We start from the raw sequence: 20,756 nt of genomic DNA on the forward strand, positions 1-20,756 counted from the left end.
CAAGCAGAGAATACCAACCATAAAACAATCGTTAAATAGAGATTAAGAAACACTACGACGGTTGAAGGAAAGTGGCAGATATAATAATGAAATAGTTCTATAATTAGGACCCACATTGTAATATTTCATTCAAAGTATAGGTAAACACTCATTTGGAATAATTACAGTAAAATTATAAGAAGTGTAATGCTGTACTGCTTTGCGCCAAAGAGTTATCTATTCTATTTTATTATATATCTATTCTATTCTATTCTATTCTATTCTATTCTATTCATACAGGCCGACAACAAAAACCATGTATTTTATATTACTGTCTGACTCACCGGTGAAGAATTTTCTATATACTTACGACAATAAACCAAAAAATAATATTGTATCCAAACACCCAGAGAAATATGAACATATGAAGTACCTATTGCGTTTACTACGACGCAGACAGTTGTCAATGTTTGTTTTAAAGTTATAATGAAAACATGCATTTATAACAATTAGGTATCCGTAAATACGAGTAAATAAAAGGCATTGTCAACAGAACAGAGAAAAGTAAGTAGGTACTTCTCTGTTCTGTGATGCATGGATTACTTGAGAAGCCCTATTTCGCTGTGGGTGAGTAGATTTACCTCCCTTTCTCGAAATTACTTGGATTTGTTTTTTTTTTAATAAGCATACTTTTACCAAAGTTCAATTACCAAATTGGAAAGACTAACACTCCATCTTTGCAGGGTTAATTAGGTTTATGTCGGCCAAATATGAAATAATGTTCGGGATCTAAAACTAGATACCTAGTGAACGAATAGGAAGCAACGCTGTCAACATTTTACGTATTGTTATATTTTTTATTATCTCGTACTAATATTATAAATACAATTACAATAAAATGCTTTGTCCGTCATTCGACAGGTGTTAGGATCGGATTAACCTATTTGAAGACGGCGGTAAAAGGTATTTTTATGGTGATGAATTCATTAGAATAGATTATAATTAAAGTAACCTGTATATAAAAATATTTGGAATGTCCGAATGTAGTTTAACAGCTGTCGTAATTTTTGTCTTGTCAACCGTTGATGGTGTTACGTGGAGATAAAGAGATGGTAAACTTTCCATAACAAAATAGTTTTTTATAAGAACATGATTCCCATTTATTTGTTTTAAGAGAATATCAAGATTAACGTCAACCAATAAAATAATAATACTTTTTTTCGGTTAATTTATAAAATAATACTTGATGGGTTCTTAAATTAAATTTAGTTAAGATAACTACCCTGGTGGTTAGGTATACCTACCTGAACTAGGAATTACAAAATGTTGAAAAAGATTTAATATTTCTTGTATGTTTGATTATTTAGATGAAAATCATAATAATTATTAAAAAAAAAAAATTAAAAATCAAATCTTTAAAAAATGCGCTGCTTTTCTAAAGCAAAATGTCATGACTTAATTGTCAATAAAATAAAAATCTATTCCGGAATAAAAGATTGCACAGCTGTATCGGCCTAGGTACCTACTATAATACGTCGGTAGATACGTTTATATCAAAATATGCAAGTAAAAGTAGTAATTCTAGCTATAAACGTTTGCAATGAAAATAAATTGTCAATACCGCTCCTCTCGCATACATAATGACCAAAAGCAACTAAATCAAATTTTATTAGCACGATACGAATAGCATGGAGTTAAAGATCGTTTACACCAATGAAAAGATTATGCAACATCTCGTATTTCTCATGTAAATGCACGGGATGGTGATAATAATAAAATAATGCCCACGAACAATTCACAGCACTATCTAGTCCCAAGCTAACCAGAGTTTGTATTATGGTTAGGTATCTACTAGACAACTGATATAAAAATACTTAGATATTTCTTTTTTGTAACTACATACATAACACATAGAAAACAACCATACCGATACAAACTAGCAAAAGCATGTATACAAACGTTTGCACCGTGCGAGGAATAGAACCCGCGATTGGAAGTAAAGTGGTGCGCGAAACCCCCATACAACCGAGGCCGTCATAATAAGGACAAGTTGGCAAGCCCCATTGCTATTATTGTACCATTATGTAATTTGCCATGATGAGCTAACTTCTTGCTCATCCTATTATACTCCACTGCTGGCAGTTTATATCCTAAGCGCAGGCGGGTGCACCAATCCATTATCACCAATATACGTCCCGTCAACCAAGATGCAATATGTGGGTCATATCGGGCGCATCCGCTTACCATTTCGCTTGACGGATTCGCTACCAAATGTCCACACAATTAATAAGCCCGCCCGTACGGAAACATCCACCACTCAAAGCTTGTGCATTCCTTGAATTAATTTGACACGCTGTTAGTTAATTTATAACATCCTACGGCGCGGTTGATTCGAGCGGTACTCGCTCCAGAATCAAAACTTCGGTATCGTTAGATGAGAAATTGGAATGATATTTAGCTGAACTATACTTTAAAACTAAAATTTTAAAGTCGATAACGAAAAAATTATCACTTTTGAGTTAATGCAGTATTGTGCATGATATCGGTCAAAGCATCATAAGAAAAATACATATAAATACACATATTGCTTAACGATTGTTTACATTTTTTTTTATTAAAAAAAATCTCTATCGAAATAATGCATTAGGTAAATAAATTCTCTTCGGATTTTTATTTCTGAAGTTGATTTATTTTATATGTAAAAAAAATTGCCATAATGTAAAATAGGTACTTTAACTGTAAAAATATATAACAGCTAAACATTTTATTTCAAAGTATGTGAAAATAAGTATATAATAAATGTAGAAAAGGTAAGGTAACGGTTTCATATCGATGAAGTACTTGAGATCGAATCTTACACGACAGGTTTCTACTACTTGAGAAGCTGACAACAGTGTTACTACTAATAAAATTATGTGTGCCGCATAAAGTAATTTTAGTTTAATTAATGATTCATGTTAATTAATTAATGAGTTTCTGTTGTAGTTTTATTTTAGATATAGGTAAAAAGAAAACACTTTAATGTCTTGACAAACGCCTATATATCTCCGTATTCCAAGTCTTTTTCTGTATTAAATGTATTTTAATTATTCAAATTGAATTATACAGTAATAATGTAGATTTTGTACATGTTACGAAGAGTTTAAATATTAAGATATAATAAACAGATATAAATAAACAATTCATTGCATTTTTTATGGTTTCTACCTAAATAGTATGATATGATATGATAAATAAGGGATAACGATGAAATCACCATGAATTTAATCTATTTTATAGGGTGGGATGAGAATATTTTCTAGTAAATAATTATACCAATCATTCTCATTGCTAATTCTATTAGCTTGCTTTCCTCTGATTTTTCTTGCATATATGTAGTTTTAAAATATTTCTATAATGCAAAAAATATAGTATTTTAATTACCTCTTTATGACTATGTAAGTCAAGTATGTAATGAAATACTGTTGAGAAATTCTTAATATTAGTGTTTATTTTTTGTGTTGTCTAATAGAAATACAAAACAAAATTCTATTCATGTCATGTTACTGTCTTTACTGGTACCTACCATTAAAATATTTATCTAGTTATATATTGTTTTACAACTAATTTCTACAAAATTACGAGTAGGGGAAAAATTTTTAAAAGAGGATAATATATTTTTTATATATTTATAATTTATAAGTAATATTATTACAAACAAATATTTTCTCTTATTATTCGCAGATTAATAATCAATAACTGATCAAAATTAGCACAGTTAATAATTTAAATACAAAACGCTTCTCTAAATCATTGTACCGATCCAGTGAGGATGGGGAGCGGAAGTTTGCGTCTCGAGCGCCATCTATTTTGCATTTCATTTAATTTTCTTGTTTTAAAGGAAACGCAACGACACTTGCGATTTTGTAACCATTTTAGTTTGGGTGGGAGCCAACTATTTGGTGAACTATAGGCACACTTGTTATATTGACTTCATAGATAATTCATGCCCTCTGTATGTAGTATGGTTTTACTAACAATATTTAACAAGTACATTGATTTCTACAGACTAGATCTGAGGAGATTCATTAGAAGCATTTTTTTGTAGATTGGTTACTTTTATCATTTATTATCAAATCATACTGACATTTAGCAGTCTTAAATACGGTATTGAAACAAAAATGTATCTATTCGTCTATTTATCGAATTATCGACGATATTAAAAATACAGAATGAATTAGTTGTAAAAATATGAATCCATTCTCTAAACTGGTGTGTCTTTTTTTAATACACTTTTATACTGTTCTCATACTTATTTTAAACTGAAATCGTGTTTGTTTTTGGAACATTATCTTTAAATATCGATGTGAAAGTTCTCGGTGCAGCAGCTGGAAACTGATCAAAATCTCGGGCCACAGTGTCCTAAATCGAGCACAGCATTTACTGGAGTATAACTGTTTTAATGTGTATAACATATTAATTATATTTAGCAATTAAATGCGAAACATCAAAATGTTTGGCGGCGATACGGTACATTTCTTCATTTCAGCATTTCTCGACGTAACTGCCTATTTATCTAAGCCGATCCGTTGTTTATTTTCGTTCACGAATTTCGCAATGCGTGGAATCCGTGATATTAAACTGTGATTAAGGTGTACCATATTATTATATTCATGTGAACATGTACAATTGCACTAATAATATGATATTGCAAATGTTTGTGGTTTCTACACTTACGATGTTGCATTTATAAATTATCTACTATTGCAACCAAAAATAAACAAAGTTGCAGTAAAGTTTGTTTAGTTATTTGTATAAGATTTTTATGTTGTCGATTATCTTGTCTATATGATTTGTGATTGTATGACGTGTAATTTTGTATACAATCATTTGTTTTTAAACAATAGATGACTCTCACGTTTAATTAGCTACCTATTTTTTTTTAAGTAAATTACTGTTACAATACGAGTATTTCATTCTTGTAATATACATTTTGTTATTTTATTGTTATTCTGATAAAATGCGGCTTATTTTAGAGACCAGCTGTAGTTTGTTTCGTATATTTAAAATAACTACAGACTATCTGTAGTCATTTTAAATATACGAAATCAGGAGTATTATCACAAGTATGACTAACTGTAACAAGGATAGGGGAAGGATCACAATTACGAAATTCGTGCGACGCATTTATGTATGGCCCCTAAGAAAGACACACACCAACAATATTTTAAACGATATCAAATTAGGAACCAATGACCCCTAACACGATTTTTTTGAGTCTTCCATTCGTTACGATCAAAGGGCGTTAAAGCGACATTTAAATCAGTCAGAACAAATGCCGCTGGCAATTTTAAATTTGACGGGGTTATGTCTTCACCGGTTGTATGGCTAATAAATGATCCGATCGCACAGCCGCACCATATTTTTGGATCTCTTGCGTGCGTGTGACGATCTCCTAACGTCACCATTATCTGATTCACGTAGAACTTACGCTACTATGTGTGTCACTGGGCAACTAGGTTTTTTTTATTGTTTTTTAATGTTTAGTTAATAAAATATGTATTTTATTATATATTTTGCCATGTCAACTCCGAGTTCGCATAGGTGTTTTAAAATAAACTAAACCTATACTTTGTAGTAAGACAAGATACTGAACAAGTGAACGTCTGTCAGATAATATTTTTTATGTAATTATTTTAATTAAACTTTTACAATCCGGTCTGTTTCCGGCCAATTCTTCTTTTATTGTGCATTAGTACACATATACAGTATTTAAATCACGCATTTACATAAGTAGGTATTTTCGACGAAATATTTTTATTCTCTTAAATAGATTTAAGTGAAATGTTAATTTGTAATTAGCAGATATTATGTAATAAAGTTTTATTAATGGTAGTATTATGCAGGAATAGAGATGTTTTGTTTGCTAAAATATTATACACAAGTATTAGAGAAAGAAGAAGCTAATTCCTAATGCCAAGTAGGTCAGTTATATCACGTGAATCAGTCCATCATTAAATGAAATAATATAAGTATATGCATGATCATATGACGTTATTTTCGTTATCTGAATGTGTTCCTATTCCTTTACATTAATTTTATTACGAATACAGTTTAAAATTAGGATATAATATTTTTTCAATAGCTATTTAAATTATTTTTTTGGTCTTGATATTTTCCGAAACTATTATTTCAGTTATTTTTATTTAATAGCAGAATAGAATACTAAATGTCTATAGAACTGTATTTGTGAAATTGTGTTAATAAGTATTAATAAATCTTTATCTTAAATATATATAAGAAAAAAATATCTATACAAACATTGAAGTTATTTATACCTTTTTAAGGCAGTAAAAATAACAAATACTTACTATTACACGCAGCATTATAATCTTCGTCTTTCTGCATGCTGTATTGAGGACTCTCGTCCATGGGCGGGTATGGCACGAATCGTGGTAGCATTATGGCCGCCTGTGCGGGAGATGGTGACCTCTGCTTGCTCAGGTTGAGGGGTGCGTCAGGGTCTTGAGGTGGAGGGGATCGCGCGCTAGCGGTCAATTGGGCTAATTGTGCAGTCGCTGGCCAAGGGGAAGACGGTACCACCTGGAAAGATATAGGCTTTGTCTCAATTGTCTAACAGCACAAACAAAGCAATACATTTATGTGTGTATTCAAGAAAAATCAAATTATATTTAGTATTACTGTAGACACCACATATAACATAAGGGGGTCTTCCTATGTGACGGCCTGTTTTTTAGGGATATTTTAGGATTTTTTTTTCTACGACCAGTAAATATTTAGAGCTTCAAGTTTTTTATCATTTATTAACACATATTTGGACAGTATAAATATAAAATTTCAGCTAAAAATATTCAGTCAAACTAGAGTTACAGCGCTCTGAACACCCCCGCCTCGAAAAAAAGAGCTCCCACTTCCTCCACGATTCCGGCTGATCGGCTTATCTGAAAAAAAAAAAAAAAAAACGGCGTTTTAATTTGTAGGCTTAAAAGCACGGAATGACCTATAATCAAATGAATATAAAAAAAATTGGATTTTTGATAGACATTTGAAATAAAAGTTGCAAATTAGGCGTTTTTTTTTTTTGTTTTTTGCTATAAAAAAATCGAAGTTTTGAAAATTTTCGATTGATAATAGTTCATTCCATGCGTTTACATATATTGAGTGTGCCCTGTAAATTTCAAGTAATTCGGTCCAGCCGTTTCTGAGATACAATGGAGGAAAGTTTGAAAAACACAGTTTTGAGAAAAACGCGTTTAAAGTTTCAAGTCCGTTAAAAACTATTAAAATATCAACTTACTCTCAATCGGCGATGCCTGGTCCATAGAGTATTCCTTCCTCTTCCTCGTGAAACTCTTTTAAAGCAGATTGTTCAGCTCTTGAGTCAATCCTGGCTTGTTTAACGACATCACTTACGCGCCGCTCAGAGCGTAAGATTCGCTTTTCATCCCGTTTCTCAACATACGCTTGGGCTTCACGACCAACAGGGCATCCCATAATCGACATAACTTTTAAAATACCTTGAAAACCTTCATTAAAGATAATAACTGCTAAGTAGCTAGCAATTTCAACAACTTTGGGACCAGAATGCAGATGTTTAGGAGCGAAAGTCCAAATCAAAGAATTCAAAGATTCGTTATTGTTTTACAAGTTTTACATATAACTATTTCAGAGATTGCAGCAAATACAGAAACAAACTCCAAAATGCAATATGCGAAATTCGAAGCGATGGGAACATTCATGTTCATGTTATTTTTAAGTTTTTTGGCCGAAGCTGATGTAAATACCGTATCATTTTGGTGGGTAAAACGGTTTCCACTAAACTTTCTTTTTTTACTACGACCAGGATGAACATTTCCACTCGTACTTCCTTTCCGTCCACTCATTATGAAAAAAAATAATTTGTAGCTGTTGCTCTCTTCGAAGTTCAACCAAGACTAAAATAACTTCGGTAAAATATTATAACAATAGAAATTTCTGTTTAAGTCTGTAGAAACGTGTCTAAACTTGTATAAACAAATATATTAATAAAAGGGAGGCCAGGTACACAATGTAGCCGACGGTACACAATAGGCCCGGTCTCTAACTGCCAACTCACCGCTCCGAACCGCTCTTTCTTTTACCTGCTGTATCTTTAAAACGACTTCGAATTTTCTAAAATCGCTTTACTACCGTATTCTAGACATGTTAAGGGAGCAATTTATGAAAAAAAAAAATCGATTTTACAACCCATCACATAGGAAGACCCCCATAATTAAAAAAAACTGCAATTAACAAATATGGATAAATTACATTCATTACATTTTGATTTAAAATTACATGACTTTGATGAAACCATTTTAAAGGCAGATTTTTAAAAAGTATAAGATGACAATGTCGTTCAATTGCAATAATTTTAAACAGTCTACAACATTACGAAATTATTTCTTTTGAACTGGCATGGGCTCTGTAGTTTTGAAAATAAAATAAAGCCTAACTGATAATATAGTTTTTATATGTCTAAGTTAATCCATAATGTAGTTAAAAATAACTGTTCCCCCATTTTAATATTTGGTAAGTACATTTGTTTGAACAAGAATATTATGCAATCAGATATAATTTACAGCTTATTAACTATATCCAGCCATTAATTTTATACCTGTTGTAATAATATAAAATACTATTTTAAATTAATAACCAAATAGAAATGAGTTCAGTTAACAATCGGAACACTCATCTTTCTAATAACGTAATAGTTTCGAAGAGAGAGGAAATTGCGTCAATTAATTGCGGACTATCGCCTAATGAAATGTTTATGGCTAAAAACTGGATGACGAATGGAGGGTAGGGTACATTTAAAACGGCAAATTATAATTTTATATAACAAATACCAGTTTGCGTTCGCAATTAGTGTAGCTTTCGTTTTTTAACTATATCTAGCGAGAATCTTTTTTTATCACTTCTCTATATAGTTACAATAAGAACATAAATTTGTCTGTTTGTGTGTATAGGTTTTATGTAAAAATAAAGGAATTAAGATGTTTTTTTACAGAATAGGTATATTGTTATTTATATATCAACCTATGTACCAACCGTGAAAAATAACCAAGTAAAAAATAAGTATATATGTAGATGGAATATAATTAATAAGGTGAGAATTTTTAATATCGACCTAGTAGATATTTCATTAATGATATACTACATGGCCTCCTATATATACTTTATGTATTGTTTATGATTTGATTTATCATTAATAGACTGTGATTTACAAATGAACATGCATACAAATTTGCGAGCATCCCTAGTAAACAATATCAAATCAAATCAAAATATCTTTATTCATGTAGATCTATTATAGACTGTTATTATACACGAAATCTACTGTCAGTTCGAAGTGTTGTCGACGCAAGAAAAACTGGCAAAAACTCGGATCTTATTCTTTTCAAATTAGCTTGGACCTACATATTTACTAAAATACAGTTTCATTTTAAAATGCAAATTAGGGAGAATAGTGTTCCACCAATATAGGCTATTGCAATTTTGTTAAAAGGAAATAGTCTAATCAGTCTTATACTAATATTTCCGGCTGTTACTAAATATAATAGTATAAATTCATTGTTGATAAATACATGATAGAATTAATCTTCCTTGAAATAAATTCAATATAATCGATAATGACAGTATATTTTGCAAACTATAGATATATAAACACTATTATCCGTCTCGAAGAACATATGGTATTGAAATTACTGCGTATTGAGGCATAACACCTTAGTCCTCAGGAATGACGCATGGGGAATAACAATTTATAGTTATATTGTGACGTGGTTGGTAAAATGATCATGTAGCTACTAATGTAGTAATAACTACCTACTATAACCAATTGAACTGTCAAGTTATTTGTCGTTCTAATTCCACACAGCTCCATCTAATCCCAAGCTAAGCAGGCCTCTTGTCATGGGTAGGAACTGATTACTGGAGAACTGATACAAATACTTAAATATATTTTTTGTAAGTACATACTTAATATAAATAGAAATACTCATACCATTATAAACAATCATACTCATTACAAATAATTGTACCGTGGGAGAAATCGAATCATCGAAAGTAACGCCATGTGCTAAACTACTAGACTATCAAGGCAGTGTAGAAAAATATTACTATGTAAGTAATATTCTATCTACTTGGATTGACTTCAAAATACATACTGCTTCCATTATATATTCATATAGGTATAATACATTCACTTTATAATACGTACACTTAATAAAATCTACTAATATTCAAGAGAATTAAGCAACTAATATAATTTTGTTTAATATATGTGTATTTACATTACATCAGATAAAATATATCGTAAAACACTCATTAGATATAACAAACACCAATTCTCTTATTTTGTCATGTGGAGAATTTGTGACTTCCAAAAATACATAACACCTACCCACAACACTGTCGTAGGTAAATAAAAAAATAACAAATATTTTATATTTTGATACGAATCTTTTTATTGAGCGTGTCATCCAAATTAATGTCATAAAGTTAAGGAAATGCAAGGTACAACCGACAAATTGGTTTGGCAGGAACACAACCGTTTTGTATGGACGTGTTAAAGCTATTTTAACCCTAACGCTCCGTATAAATAATTGGCAGTGTTTAGTTCAATGCGGATATACGCTATCTGTCATTATTATTAGAGTCATAACAAGTATACTCATAATAAATAACCTTGTCTTTTAAAAAAACATAGAACTTCCCAAAAACGTGACGTCAATAATGGATATGCCCGCATTCTACTGGAAAGATTTGAGCCATCAAGGTAAGAGGCGAGCTTACCGCCATTCCTTAGAAGGTCTGCTTGAAGGCCAAAAATAGATGAAATAAAGGTACCCAAATTGAAGTCTTTGTACAAAGTTTCACTCTATATAGAGAGTATACTTCGATCACTACTCATACCCTTCGTTTATATATAGAAACTAGCTGTCCCGGCAAATGTTGTTTTGTCTTAAAATAAAAAAAAAATTAGGGGTGGACTACCCCTAACATTTAGGGGGATGAAAAATAGATGTTGGCCGATTCTCAGACCTACTCAATACGTTCACAAAATTTCATGAGAATCGGTCAAGTCGTTTCGGAGGAGTATGGGGACGAAAACTGTGACACGAGAAGGGTATATGTATATAAGATAAGTAAAATAGAGGTACATACGATGTCTTAGTACAAAATCTACCTTAGTAAGAAAAATCTTAGTATATCTTACATTAGGAGGTGCTGGCGGTGGTTGTGGTCGCATCTGCTCCAAAAGGGGCAGGAGAGCGAGGGGAGGTCCAGGGTATAAACCATGTTGCCCGCGCCGTACCAGCTCCTGTCTGCGAAGGTGCTCCTGCTGCAGCCTCTGAAGTTCCAGTTCAGCGCTCACGTTGCCAAGGTTCTGAAAATAAATAATTACTGTGAGACGAAATATCCACAACAATATATGAAACTAAACTTTTTTAATTCTTCAAAAAATATACAATCGTATATACCTAGTAAGTAGTAATACCTACATATTTTTATTTCTAATAACGCTGAAATAAATGTGTTTGCGATAATTGTCTAATCTCATGTAGGCATAATATTAAAGAAGACCAAGTACCTAATATGAGTTACAATGCTCTACTTAAATAATATTGAAAGATTGAAAAGTGACTAAACAAAAAAAATAAATAATAAAATAAAAAATACCAGTTGAGACTCGCCGAACTGGCCGAAGTGGACGGTAGACGGATATATGTGGAAGTCATACAAAATATGACGTGCACCATACACCGAAATGTTCTATGTTAATAAATAAGTTTGAGTATGATTATTAACGAACCATTTTGTACTAATTTCCATAATTCAATATTAATTATTATTTCGTTTAATTCTAAACTAGGTATTTCACATGTAAAAAGAAAAAATAACAACATATTTGCCTGGATTTATTTAAACTCATAAGATCTCGGTGCAGAAATCTTTGCTATTGTAATTACTTCAGGCGTGATTGGCGTAGGTACATTTAGTTGGTTTTAAATCGTTAAGGAATTTAAATATCATTTATATTATTAGTATATTAATACTAGCTGTCCCTGTAATTTCACCCGCATGAAAGCTATAATAATGGAAAGTTTTACCAAAATCTGTTTAGTCGTTTTTGTAACAAATATGCATGCATCCATCCATACCTACTTACAAACTTTCGCATAAATAATATAAGTAAAATATTCCTATATCATAAGAAAATGATTAAATATTTTCATGTGTATTTCTACTAGGAAACAGAAGTATAGTTTTGTCCTGTATTATTATTTAAAAAAGAATTAATTAAAATTAAACAAAGGACTAAAATACTGAAATTTTGGATATTTACATTCATTTAAAATCTTATGCGGCTCTTAATAATGTAACGGACAAAGTATCTTTTGAAATTCACGAAAGTACAGTACTTCCGCATACCGACTTTATTAAATAGAGTCGAGAATTCCGAAACAAAAGAACACCGAGGTAGCGACTGGCTCCTAAATTGCAGTGCATTCGGCAATCACTGTTAACGAGACATCATTCCACGCGCAATTTCATTAGGGTTGTAAAATAAAAATATCGATTAATCATTAATCCAATATTTTTATTAGCATATTTATCGATTAAAATAAAATCGATTTTATAATGATTACATACTGAATTTTCTATAATGGATTACTTTCTTTATTTGAGAATGTTAATTTTCTGTAGGTTAGATTTTTTAGCCAAGCGGTTCTAAAATGTTAAACCACAAATAGTCTGTAAATAATAGTTATTTGAGATATTATTAATGGATTAGAAAGTACTATCTTAGGTATATTGTATAATAACCGATATTTTCCGAAACCAATAATTTTTCACATCCCTAGTCGCAGAAAATATTGCACATTACAGTCCATTCACGACGAAGAAAACAATAAAATACATGCACAAATCAAGTGATCTCACGGTCACTAAATCTCTGTTCCCATATCGCAAATTCCCCAAAAAAAGAGCATCCGATTAATTGCCTGGGAGTCATGACGAATGTCACTATATACATTTTATCGGCTCTTCATTAAGACCTTATTGAATTGTTAATGGTTGTACCGAGTAAGATGTTATAAGGTGATGAAATCGAAACAACTCGATGAGACGAGTTTCCGGACGAACGAGATCATTTTGATGCAAATATGAAAATATGCTTTTAAAACTTCTTTAGTGGCCGAGCGTGCGGTTGACAGTGAAACATTTAAGTGAATCACGAGCGGTGCAGATGAAAACGGAAAGCGCTAATGGAAGACAAAAGCGAATACATAAATAAACGTGACATAATCACCGAAAGATAAAAAACGAGGTTGTTATAGGTACCCCATGCGAGCAGGCGGCGGGCCACCGCTAAAACGACCAAGTTTTTCCATCGGACTGACAAATTGCCATCATAACCGAACGGATTAAACTTTTTATTAAAAACAACAAACTGAGCATAATGTATGGGCGTAATCGGTAAGGGACAGATGTTCCCGAATAACGTGCGCGATTTATCTAATGTAAAAAGACTTTTATTTAATAGCTCTGTGGAGATGTCCTAGCAATTGGCGCTTATATTTTACAGCCGACCGTCGTTTTGGCATTTTGACCGCATTTTGATAGTATTATTAATGTTAGAGATGATATAAAAATGTGATTTTTGATTGAGGTGAGCAGCTGCTATGGAACAATTTATTGTTGTCGTGTCACAGGTGGGTCGAGGGATTGCAACATGGAACTGGACCGATATGGACAAGGATGATGGAGTGAAAATTATTAAACTTGCGACAATGGAAGCCATGCCAACAAAAACAGTTGGGCGTGATTTGGCGACGTCATATGAAGTGCACATGTTGATATCCAATCAATAAATATAGTTGGTATAAATAGCTAAATATAATATCATTAATTATTATTTTATTCTTAGTAGTCAGACTAATAAGAAATCTTAGATACTTTAAATTTGTAATAAAAAAAATATATGTGTAAATAAAATCAAAGATGTTTATACAAATCCTCGTCAAGCTATAGTCGATGTTGTAGAACATGATAATTCCGGAGATTAAGATGAAATCATAGGGTCGGTTTAAAGTATAGATCAAAAACAATATATTGAATAATTTATTATAGACAAAGAGATCAGAAATGACGACCGGACATACCGTGGCATAATTTATAAAGCCGGCGCCGATATCAAAATAGTATGAACCAAAGTGGCACCATACGATTATAACCTTTCCTCTGTGGGATTAAGATCTATGTAAATTAAAAAAGATTAGTGGAAATAACAGCGTTTAACTGCGTAATGAAACAGACGTCACATTGACGTAAGAGATGCAAGATCTTGGGTGAAATCATAATATTTACTGTCACAAGACGACATGTCCTCATTTCTATATAGATTAGTCCTACTCGTAGAATTAGATTTAGTCATTTTCGATTTATATAACAAATACCTAAATGTATAGAACTAGTACAGAATAACTAGGATAGTATTACAAAACTCTTTCCAACAGAAATTAATGTATACCTACACGCAATATGACTTTAGAATTATTTTCTATAATTAACTCCAAATACTAAGTATAGATGCAAAATGCTAGTGGCCGTTTAAACTAAACTCAAATTTTAACAACATCTAATACATACAAATAAGCATAAATAATGTCTATCAAAAAAAGAATAAAAGAGGATAGTATTTTGAAATATTACAGGAGTAGATTTGGTGCAACGAGAATGAGAAAACTTTAATAACTTGTAAGTTTAGTTAATAGTCATACGGCCTAAGCAAATAGTATTTATTCTAATATATCTATGTAAGAAGAAAGCAAATTAATACAAAATACATATTTTCATAAACACAACTCTCAGTTAGTCACTGCGAATGATCGCATGTATTATGTATTAACATGTAATATTAAGACATCGGCTAACACGTGAGAAATTGTAACGTTCAATATTCTGGACTTTAATGTTACGTGTTGCGATACGATCGGTGACACCGTTGCAATAAAATGCGTTACACGTATCTTTATGATGCTTGCTCATTTATGTGATATTAGGGATATTGGTGTATGCTCTTAGTGGTGTAAAGGTTTAGCACATTGCCTCGCATGCGATTGTCACAGGTTCGCTACTGTAAAAATTTTGATACACACGATAGAGTCCATATACCTATATATAAAGTCAGGTGCAAAGACTATACTAAATCAAAAGTCAGGTAGACTACTCATGAAAACCGTATCACATTGGGAAAAATAAGGTAGGTAAATGTTTGAAAAAAAAAAATGTTGTATTTCATTAATATCATATGAAATGATCATCTGAAATAAAATTGTAATTTGGATAAAGATTCTAGTATAACATTTAACAGTTCCCTTCGCCTGAATAAAGTACCCCTAGCTTCATTTCTTCAGTTTTATCAAAACTACTACTAGCATTCGGCTTGTTATATTCTTATATACCAATTTAAGACTAAACGTGCATGTATTTTTAAAATTCTGTTGTCAGCAGTACTGATACAAAAGTGTTGATAATTTGAATAATGCAGTATAAAAAGGGATTACAATCGGTTTGAGTCGACGAGGGCTTCCACAAAGGGCATTACCGACGCTGCCACGATGACATATCAAAATGCATCGCTAATGTACCTACAGCCCAGGACAGGGGACGTCAGGAGTAACTATTGAAGTATTTTTTATTTTTATAATACAACATCAATAAATTATATTTATAATTAACTGACTTCTTTACAACAAATTATAAAATTTTAGAATTAACCTCATACAACTTTAACAACATCATTTACTAACAAAATAGAGGTTGTACTAATCACTTAAATAGACAAGTGGCAGGCATACTTGAAAACATTTTTTTACATATGTGATTAAGATAGATAAACATATAAAACAATATAGTACAAATGTTTGGATGTTTTAGATGTAGATGCGGGGATCGAATTTCCGATCAGCTATGTACACACCTACTTTGGTTCGCATAATAAATATTGTTTCGTGTAAACAGCGAGTACGTATATTCTTATAGAGAAATATGTTGTGAAATTTCAGATATATACATAGAATTTTTAGGATTTTGGTATTGTAAGTATAAAAATTAGTTCATTCTTGCATTGACGACTCTACATCTTTCTTTAGTCGTGTTTAAATGCGTTTTAATATCGACAACAGATTGTACAATAATGCTTTGAATTAATTATTACGCTGCTGAGATGCAATAACATGCTTTTGTGCCGACTTGTCGAGAGATTGATCTGTAGATTAGTGAAATATTGACGACATAGAACATTGCAATCTTCACATGCACATGTTACGAGACAAGTAATGCAAGTGCACTCGATTACATTCGATTTCGAAGAATAAATCGAATAGTTTAATCGACGTCCATTATTCAACTTAGTTTTTAAAATACATCATATATTTTTTATATAATAGCAATGGTAAACAACCTGGTGGTGAGCGGTAACCGTCGCCTATATAAGTGAACAACACCGCGCATATCAAGTTAACACGTGATACCCGCGATACCTCTCATGTGTTGCTTTTACCATATACAGCTTACAAAGTAAACTATTTGGCGGCTGGTGAGACTGATATATCCATTCAGACGACTTTTTACTGTTTACTTAAATACCTAAATAAATACATTCATTATTAGGTATTTTACATCTATAGCCCTCCTTAATTTGGGACCACCTTGTCCTCAGTTTCTATCATTATGTTTAAATATATACATATGAGATTTTCCAAAACTCTTATCACTTTATAGACCTATTGTTGGTTCCAAATAGTTTTTATGTAAATAGAAAAATAATATAATTAACACGATTTGGTTAATTTTTTATAGTTTCGCATAATTCGCCAATTAGCGAAAGCCGTTAGGAAATCAGAGAGATGTAGAAGAAATAGCAAATGAGATGCTATCACAATAACGAGAATAGAGGAAATGCCGCCAAAACTAATTGACACGCTTGTAAGATATAATCATTATTGTCATTTTATTACATTTCCTCGTATATTTCGGTACTTTTCATAATTGGTATGGTAAACAAACTGATGACACGTACATGATAATGTGAAAACTTAGAACTGTCGCCTCCTATCAGAACATATAGGGCTCTATGGACATCATAACACAATAACAATAATATTACCTCTTGCACATTTAAATAAATCCTTAGAAACTAAGATATTATGCCAGTATCTCGTATGTCATTGTGATATTAATACTTAATTATTTATTTGATTAAATTTATATATGTATATCCAGTGTAGTATATATGTTGTCTCTACCATACCACATTATCATTTTTTCACAGGGGTAGCTGTTATATTTTGTCATTATTATTTATTCAATAATATTTTTGGGTGTCAAATACAATTTAATAATTATAATTAATGAATTTTTTAATCAATTATTTTGTTGAATACAGTGAATATTCGTAAATTACTTTCATATATTACATTCATCTTACCATGAAGTATAATGTCGGCTGTGTAGTTACTCATATAATTAAATAAAATAATAATGTACTAAGAACACGCAATAATTTCTTGTTCACACACACACATGCATTTGATGACGCCCAATTAAACTGTCAATACGATCGGCCGAGATGTCGCTATACAAGTCGCCGGCACCCAGCATTCCCCGCGGGGTATCGTCTGCTTATCGAGCTTTCGCAATGAGTTGCAATCCTGTGTCATTCCCGAGATACAATCACACGTCAACAACGCGGTGATTTTGCATTTGGTATGAAATTTGTTTAGGGTATTTGTTGAAAATAAAAAGGAAAAGAAAGATACATTGTGTATTAAATTTATTTGTTGTATGTTTAAATGTTTGTAATACAGATTGATTATTTCACGTACAATACAAATATAATTTGGTGCAAACGGATACTTTTAAATCGACTTTAGTAAATATTTATCGTTGTGGTTTTACGAGAAACGAGAAATACCTATATATTTACCTCATTGTTGATTACATTCTTAGGCAAGACATATCCGATTGTCTCAAACAATAAACAAAATATATATATGTGTGTTTAACTATTCACTTCTCTGTACGTATTTTAGGATTACTAAATACCATTTTTCCTATATATAATATGGTAGAGCCGGGTCAGTAGTAATTATTCTTCTTTTGTTATACTACGATGGTGGCAAACAAGCATACGATCCATATGATGGTAAATGGGTATCTATACATTAGAACACTACTGGATTTAAATATGAATAGAATATTGTTCTATCTTATTATACAAGCACATACCTATACCTCTACGTCACAGATATATTACCTATATAAATATAAATTTATATAGGTAATATATCTGTGAATGTTTCTGTTGGTTTAGTAACATTGACATAGGTCAATATTACTAAACCAACAGAAACATATTTTGTCATTAAAAACATAATTAGCAGGCACTTTCTAAAGTTGAAAAAACGCAATGAATAAATAATATTGGCACGAGATTTGGCACGTGCCGAACCGAACGCCACTTGATAGTTATAACGGCGCCCGCGCCTCTAACCAACGTGCTAATTCGTGCGAAACCGCAGGGGTGCCAACTGTGACGGTAAGGTCCTGTCCACAGTGGTCAGTCATATTGGAAATAGTAATTAACATGATTTTTTAAATTGTTGGCAAACAACGAAATACTTGGCTTAATATGTTCGGTACAATTGAAGTTGTTTTGTTAGATTTTAACGTAGTAGCGTAAAGTGATAGAGTAAGAGTATTCTCTTCATCATCACTAGGGCATTGGTAGTCAGTTTTTACTAAGTAAAACACTATAGGACCAAAGCATAGATATTATGACAGATAGTGTAAAGAAAGGAAATACAAAAATGAAATTATAGACCTAGATATTATAGAGATAATAATAAATAAAAACTCCTCTCAATTGATACAATGTGATATGAGCAGAGAAGAATGTCAGTGGAGAACATAGGTAAAGGCAACAAAATCTTAAGATAAGTATTTATTAGCTGTTTTTTTTTATGTAATTGGTATGATAAATAAGCTAACTGCTAATGTAAGTGGTAACCATCGCCTATATAAATGAACGTCACACGGCCAATGCCCATGTCTTTCTACTTTAGTGTACTAAGATGTCATTTCACTGACTTATCTTGATCCTTTAACTGAAACAGCTTATGAAGCAAGCTGCTTGACGACCCATAGAGATGAGACTGAGGTACTCACACATACGACATTTTACGAACTCTACAAATATAGATAATAATGTGTTTAAACATAGCATAATAGAAGGAATGCTTTTATACACCGAATATTCAAAATGTCCTCAACAATCATAGCGCTTCCTTGCATGAAATTTCAAAGGAAAACGTTTAATAAATCAAAAATTAAGCCCCGCGCCGCCACATCACACGGCGTTGTTTCTTCAAACTAGTTTTTTATGTAGAAACTAATAACAAAGCAGTTTTAGACATCCGGACGGAGACAACGGTAATAAAGGACTAAATTTGAAACACGTTCTGTAAAGACTCTATGAGATGAATTGGGTACGGACGTGGAAATAGTACCTATATGTTGAGGTGAGGTGCAATCACCGTTCATCACCTTAGTTTTTATGATAGTTCATTTTTGGAGGTGGATATATTTAGACACGTATCTTTTAGTTCTTTTTTATCATTCGAGTTGTAGACGACTTTTGTTGTTAAAATTTATTTGTTTGGTTTTGTTATAAAAATTTACTTAATCCGGAAAATGATAACAGAGTAGTATTGAATCGTAGTATTGAAACTGTACCTAAAATAGGAAAATTTATAGATTTTTGGGTTGGTTCAAATTCCAACACCAAAATCTTTTAATACAACTACTAAAGTCATATATGTAACATAATATTATCTGTAGTATATATGTATACTACAATATGTCTGTTGAAATCATAAGATAACTACAAATATCTCTATTACAGAGCAGGTAACGCTACATTGTAAATATTCATCTCTATACATCAAAAATCTACATAACGAATTCAAAAACCCTCAACTAAACAAAATATAAACAAAAGATCCCAAACCTGAAGGGACGAATGTTCAAACATCACAACCTCACCCTACACCCTTACTCTCCCCCTTCTCGCCTGTCTTGCCTCTTACCTCTTCTTGCCTATTCCGGGATGCTCGTCCCACTCCAGTTTTCTTTTATTCCGGACCCACTTTTGTGTTTATTTTTGTTTTCTGTTAGCCAGCGGAAATAATTGCGTTGGAATATATTGGACATTACTGTAACATTATTTCGATTTGTCTAATATAGAAAATATGATTTTAATTATAATTTAATATTTTTTTATTAATAACAAAAATAGTATTATTATGCTCAGATTGCCAGTATTTTAAATTAATAATTAATTAAATATTAACGTGAAAATTGTAATAATGTTTGAACGTTTGTTACATTTACATTTATATAAGAATATGTATTGGTTGAAATATTAATATTTGTACGCTACATTCTGAAACTAATGAATTATGTTATAAAGTTAGTGTTAATATAACATACTTAACTGGTATTTGATTAAATATTTTTATAATCGGAAAAAATAATTAATGGTTTTGAGAAGTGATGTATCTGTAGATTGAGACTTCGATATCAGGAGTCACTACTACCTAATAGTAGTAGTATTTTTCTACTACGATTTTACTATGCATATGAAACCAATAAACTTTATCAAAGTCCTAAATAAAAGTTTTGTA

The 20,756-nt window shown here is 31.6% G+C and overlaps 1 protein-coding gene across 2 annotated transcripts in view; it reads right to left on the reverse strand.

The window, feature by feature from the left end:
* Positions 1 to 20,756, reverse strand: part of LOC131842176 (transcription factor SOX-5) — a 215,164-nt gene that overhangs the window by 3,916 nt on the left and 190,492 nt on the right. For both annotated transcript variants that reach the window (XM_059190705.1, XM_059190706.1), the window contains exons 4-5: positions 11,219 to 11,389; positions 6,330 to 6,561 (exon numbers count right to left, since the gene is read on the reverse strand). In XM_059190705.1, the coding sequence (XP_059046688.1) occupies positions 6,330 to 6,561; positions 11,219 to 11,389 (403 nt within the window). The remainder of the gene's footprint in view (positions 1 to 6,329; positions 6,562 to 11,218; positions 11,390 to 20,756) is intronic.

This window comes from Achroia grisella, unplaced genomic scaffold (genome assembly GCF_030625045.1).
Source record: "Achroia grisella isolate CSIRO2021 unplaced genomic scaffold, CSIRO_AGI_Agris_v1 utg215, whole genome shotgun sequence".
NCBI classification, from domain to species: domain Eukaryota; kingdom Metazoa; phylum Arthropoda; class Insecta; order Lepidoptera; family Pyralidae; genus Achroia; species Achroia grisella.